We start from the raw sequence: 6507 nt of genomic DNA, 5'->3' as shown, positions 1-6507 counted from the left end.
TGGTGGAGGGTATTCAAAGTTCATCCGGCCAATTTTACAGCTTTTTTTCTTGTTGTTTTTTTTTTTTTTTTGAAGTTAGATCGTACCGATATATTGGGACCGCTGAAGGTATTTCTTCCATACAACGTTTTCAGGAACGTACTACCCATAATTGGTACATTGAGGACCACGGCATAGTTAATACTGACAATTTTTTTAATGCCCCTTACTGTACAAAGAAAACAGAAACTCATATTTGAATAATTACAACATGGCAACACTAACATTGATTCTAGTTTAGTGCTCTCCTTACTTCTGTCGGTTGTGGTTTATTTCGTGCGTGTCCGCGTTTTGTGAATAGTTTTCGGTAGTTTATTAAATTAAAATATGTCTTTTGTTAATAAAATATAAATTAAATTCGCTAATTAAATGAAATTCATAAGAAATTCTATAAAATTTTAACAAAATTGCCATAAATTTGTGCTAAAGTTATTCTTGTGTATCGTCTCCTTCTCATGAGAGAGTGAATTGCATTTTTGCTTTGATGCCTCTCTGCCGGTAACAAAATGTAAACAAACGTCGACGTCAACGTTCGGGATATTTCGCTGTCGCTGTGGAGTGTTGTTGTGAATGTGTATAGGAATGTGAGTAGTGGAATTTTAAGGTGAGTAACCTGGCTTGTTTTTGTGAGTCTTGTCTGATAGGACGACTGTCATATCTTGCAATTTTTGTCCTATTCTTTCTGTATTTTGTATGGGAAGTCTAAAAATAAAATGTATGTATGTAGATATTTTAATAAGAAAGCCAAAACATCATTGATAATGTAAAATTCGTATTTAAAAGGAAAGCATTGTAGTATTTTTGTCCAAATTTTACTCAAATGTATATTATGTCTGCAGGACTTTTGGTATTGAAAATGGGTCATGTAGGTCCACGTTTTGGTATATGTACCTCCATATTTTCGGTATTTTGGTGATTTAAGCGATATTTTTCACCGCGAATGTTTCAAACTTAGTATTGGAAGTTCGTAATGGATACTACAGTCAGTGATAGGAAATTGTCTTTGCAGATCCTCGTCATCGTATAGCCCCCATATAACGGTACCTCCCGATATTTGGTATTTTGATGATATTAGCGACATTATTCACCGGAATTGTGTAAAATTTGGTATTTTGGTTAGAACGGTAGAGATCGATCCATTCTCTCTGGTACCCTGCCACAAAGGGTCAAAATTTTGAATAACCAAAACGTTTATAAAATCCGAAATAAGCATCAGGTTCCTTTTATATATCAAACCTCCCTTTTTTCCATTAGCAAATGATCCGTTGTGAGGATGGGATATATCTACTTGCTACATTTCAATATTTCCATCAATGGACCATTCATTCTAGTACCTCCATTATGATGTCTTACTCCTTTGGAAGTCTGTTTTTTTATAAATCCTTCATGAAATAAAACCACAATTTATAGATACATAAATTCCTTATAGTAAAATATATTTTGTTCGATATTCAAGTTTTACAAAGTTCTTAACTCATTAACCTATTTTTTCCTTGGTGGCAACCAATTTAAAGCTTCATAAACTGATTAACTGTCATTATTTTAAAATCTTTGGCATTCAGTCGAACGCATTCCTTTGCCTCGAATTCGAGATGAAGAACACAACTCGATGAAGTCATCATAAAACCATTTTTCGAAAATTTATAATGCTTGATGTCGGGGTGATTTTCCAATATTAATTCTATGTAGACAAATATTGCCGGATATTTGGCGTTCAGTGTCAGACTGTAGCTGTTCATTTTGACGTTGACTTGGGAGCTGCAAAATACATTGGAAATAAGGATCTGAAAAAAGAAAGAATTTTATTTTATCTTAATTCCGAAGGAAATGAAAATTGTTGTTGTTGGCTTACTTGTATCTGAGGATCTTTGATAGCCTGAACACTGCTAAACGAGGCAGGGAAATAAAATGTCCTAGCCAATGCCATGTTATTTCGTTGCAGCACAAATTCCACAAAACTGTTGTAGTTGGTAAACTCTCCTTGAAAGATGTCATCCACGGGTATTACCTTGTCGTAGTGAACGCCATTTGGTACCTGGAATTGAGAAAGGAGTTACAATTATTTATAATTTACTAGCAAATGCCTGCTATTTCGTGTGCGAAATAAGGAATTTATGTTAAGAGCATTCTTTACCCCGCAATAGAATGTATTAAATAAGTATCTTCCACAAATACCAAATTCCCTATTCCCGGCGAAGTGCTTGCTTGAGGTGATCGACACTTTGGTATTTTTTGGTGCCAATCTTGCTTTCCAAAATACTCCAGACACAATAGTTCAACGGATTGGTATCCGGAGATTTTGGTAGCCATTTTGCGCTGGAAATGAAGGAATCCCTATTTGTAATCATTCTTAGGTGGCGCGATGGTGCGGAGTCCTGTTGGAATGTCCAAGGTCTCCGGCCAAAAATTTTACGTGCCCAAGGCTTTTAATACACCCTCCAGAATATTTTCGCGATAATATTCGGCATTTATTCTGATGCCACGGTCGATTAATACGAGCGGAGAGCGACCATCCGCTGTTATGGCGGCCCACACCATCACCATGGCCGCGCTTGAGTTCTGGTAGCCAACCGCAGGTACACATTTTCAGCTGACCTCTTTGGCAAGTAAACACGATTATTTTGTTTGTTTACAAACTGCTGGACAAGAAATGTTTTCTCATCGGAGAAACCCAAATTCCGCAGTTCACCACTTTCGGCCAAGCGAAGCGGAAATATCATAAAATTTTAGAATTGTTGGAATTGGTCACCTTTGGCACGAATTATGGACTTCAAACGTCAATGAAACCGTCACACGCCGTCCGAATGTTGCTCTGCGGTATTTTGTCCCATTCCCGGTGAAGCGCTTGCTTGAGGTGATCGACACTTTGGTATTTTTAGTGCCAATCTTGCTTTCCAAAATACTCCAGACACAAAAGTCCAACGGATTGGTATCCGGAGATTTTGATGGCCATTGTGTGCTGGAAATGAAGCGAGAAACCTCATATCGTAACCATTCTTGGGTGGCGCATGCAGAGTGCGATGGTACTGAGTCCTGTTGGAATATCCAAGGTCTGCGGCCAAAATGTTTGCGTTGCCAAAACTTTAATACACCCTCCAGAATATTTTCGCTATAATATTCGGCATTTATTCTGATGCCACGGTCGATTAATACGAGCGGGAAGCGACCATCGGCTGTTATGGCCGCCGAAACACCATCACCATGACCAGCGCTTGAGTTCTGGTGGCCAACCGAAGGTGCACATTTTCAGCTGACCTCTTTGGCATCGTTGCTTTTGTTTACAAACTGCTAGACAATGAATGTTTTCTCATCGGAGAAACCCAAATTCTGCAGTTCACCACTTTCGGCCAAGCCAAGCAACTCTTTAGCTCTCTTTGAGTCTATTTTCTTTCTGTTGCAGTGTAAGTGCTTGCACTTTTTGGAATTTCAATGGCCTTACCCCGAGCTCGTTTTTCAATATTTGCGGAATGGAATATTGCGATACGTTCAGCTCACGAGCCATTTTTCGGCTACTGCGTCGCTACCTTATTTTTCAATCCATTTCTGCTGATGTTCTTGTTTTCTTCCGTCCACTTCCTTTACGACTATTTAGCATTTTTGTACTTTTTAGGTACTAAGAATTCCCAAATCATCTCTCAAACAAATTTAAAGCACTATTCGACAAATTTAGTACCATATAGTACATTCCGTATAATTGTAAAACGTATTTCCAAAACCACCTTCTTATATCAACCCTATTTCCGCAGACTTAATTCTCATGTCATATTTCAAGTTTTTACCTATACTTGTTCTCAGTTCTCCCACCATTTAAATTATACCAAATTTAGTACCTTTTAGTACACATAAGTACGAATTTCCGAAATCTAAACTTATTCTAAAATGTGATGCTATTTCCGACATTTTTTGCTTTCATTCAATAAAATAAAAAAAAATTAAAAATTATAGCGCTTTTTATGACGCATTAGTACGAATTTCCAAAACTACCTACATATCCCAATCTTACACTGCGACATTAATATTATTTTTAGTTTTCAGGATACCAGCTCTATTGGTTCACCCAAATCCAAAGTGTGCCAAATTTAGTGCTATCCTATACTCCATCAGTAGTCTTAGTTCAAAATTTCAGGACTCCAGCTGTATGGGTTCAACCATATCCAAAGTGTACCAAATTTAGTACATATGAGTACAAATGTCCTACACTACCTACATATCACAATCCTAAACTCCGAGAGTATTTTATTTCCAATTTTCAGGATTTAATACCACCACTTTTCAAATACTACCTACATACCTCAGTCCTACAATGCAATAGTAATCTTATTTCCAAATATCAGGATTCCAATCTTACGGGTTGACCCAAAATTTCAATAGTACCAAATGTTGTACCATTTAGTACACATAGGTACGAATTTCAAAAAACTCCCTACATACCCTCAGTCCTAGAATGCAATAGTAATCTTATTTCTAAATTCCAGAATTTCAGCTATATTGATCCACCCAAATCGAAATTGTACCAAATTTAGTACCATTTAGTACACAAAAGTACAAACTTCGAAAACTTCCTCCATATCCCAATCCTACACTCCGCCAGTGATATTCATTTCAAATCTCAGAATTCCAACTTCATCCGTTCCTCCAAATTCAAATTTGTACTAAATTTAGTACGGTTTAGTTATTTTCCTATAAACGAGTACACACTTCCAAATCTACCACCTTATATTGATTTTACTCCACAACCTTAATTACCATTCCAAATTTGATTACCATTTTTTAGCTCTAACCGTCCACATAATACGAAATGTTTCCAAATGTAGTACATTTTAGTACTTTTCGTACACTGATAGTGATGATTTCCAAAAATCCCTTGGTACATCAATCATACACTTAATCAGTGACCCTCATTCCAAATTTAAGAGTTCTAACTTTACTGCTTCCTCAAATAAAAAAGGATATCATATTAAGTACCTTTTAATACTTTTCGTACCGTTTAGTACGCATTTCTAAAAACACAGCCTTATCCGAGCCCTTTGGACCACGAGTGATCCTCAGGAAAATTTTAAAAATTCTAGCTTTAGCCGTTTCGTCTAGGAGTTGATGAATCATTAAATAAGTCAGTCAATTATTTTTCTATTTTATTTATATAGATGTAGATTTCTAGATAGAATTAGATTATGGCGTCTTAAATGATAATTTCACAAAGTTACAAACATAATGACAACAAATCCATTTCATAACAAATTAATTACAACATGGCAACACTGATATTTATTTTGGTTTAGTTCTCTTTTTACTTCGGTCGGTTGTGGTCTATATTGTGCGTGTCCGCGTCTTGTGAATTGATTTCGATAGTTTGGTAAATGAATACTTGTGTTTTGTTAATAAAATATAAATTTAATGCGTTAATTAAATGAAATTCATAAAAAATTCCTTAAATATTGTCAAAATTGTCATAAATTTGTGCAAAAATTATTCTTGTGTATCGTCTTCTTCTCACGAGAGAGTGAATTGCATTTTTGCTTTGTTGTGTCTCTGCATAGACAAATGAAAATATAGACAACGAAAAGTTAGTTTTGTATTTTTTTCCAGGTGGCTCTCATCATGTTTTGCATAGTAAACATGCTGATTTACGCGTTCAACCCACTCGATTTCGAAAACACATTTTATGGTTTTTCAAGAATTTCACTGGAATATTCCCATATTTTTCGATGTCATCACGTACTTTTCACATTTCTTTTATTATGAAATAATTTTCAACTGGCAAATATCCTACAGTTTTTGTTATTTTTAACGTTTTAGAATTGAGTGACTTCAATATTCCCACTCAAACCCCTGAAACGATATGAACGACATCTGCTGATTCGATTTTTTTCGAAGATAAACGGTGAGAGCATTTCGTTGTCTATATTTTCATTTGTCTATGTTTTTGCTTTGATGCCTCTCTGCCGGTAACAAAATGTAAACAAACGTCGACGTCAACGTTCGGGATATTTCGCTGTCGCTGTGGAGTGTTGTTGTGAATGTGTATAGGAATGTGAGTAGTGGAATTTTAAGGTGAGTAACCTGGCTTGTTTTTGTGAGTCTTGTCTGATAGGACGACTGTCATATCTTGCAATTTTTGTCCTATTCTTTCTGTATTTTGTATGGGAAGTCTAAAAATAAAATGTATGTATGTAGATATTTTAATAAGAAAGCCAAAACATCATTGATAATGTAAAATTCGTATTTAAAAGGAAAGCATTGTAGTATTTTTGTCCAAATTTTACTCAAATGTATATTATGTCTGCAGGACTTTTGGTATTGAAAATGGGTCATGTAGGTCCACGTTTTGGTATATGTACCTCCATATTTTCGGTATTTTGGTGATTTAAGCGATATTTTTCACCGCGAATGTTTCAAACTTAGTATTGGAAGTTCGTAATGGATACTACAGTCAGTGATAGGAAATTGTCTTTGCAGATCCTCGTCATC

The 6507-nt window shown here is 35.7% G+C and overlaps 1 protein-coding gene across 1 annotated transcript; it reads right to left on the bottom strand.

The window, feature by feature from the left end:
- Window positions 1–1487: 1487 nt before the first annotated feature.
- Window positions 1488–4806, bottom strand: LOC131803107 (uncharacterized). Its single transcript, XM_059124133.1, has 3 exons — window positions 4786–4806; window positions 1892–2074; window positions 1488–1823 (listed from the first exon to the last, which is right to left on the bottom strand). Exons 1-3 carry the CDS (start codon window positions 4804–4806, stop codon window positions 1548–1550), a joined length of 480 nt encoding a protein of 159 aa, XP_058980116.1. The 3' UTR covers window positions 1488–1547.
- Window positions 4807–6507: the final 1701 nt, after the last annotated feature.

Source organism: Musca domestica, unplaced genomic scaffold, assembly GCF_030504385.1.
Source record: "Musca domestica strain aabys unplaced genomic scaffold, Musca_domestica.polishedcontigs.V.1.1 1, whole genome shotgun sequence".
Classification (NCBI taxonomy): domain Eukaryota; kingdom Metazoa; phylum Arthropoda; class Insecta; order Diptera; family Muscidae; genus Musca; species Musca domestica.
Note: the sequence above shows the minus strand (reverse complement) of the source record. Positions and strands in the feature narration are given on the sequence as shown.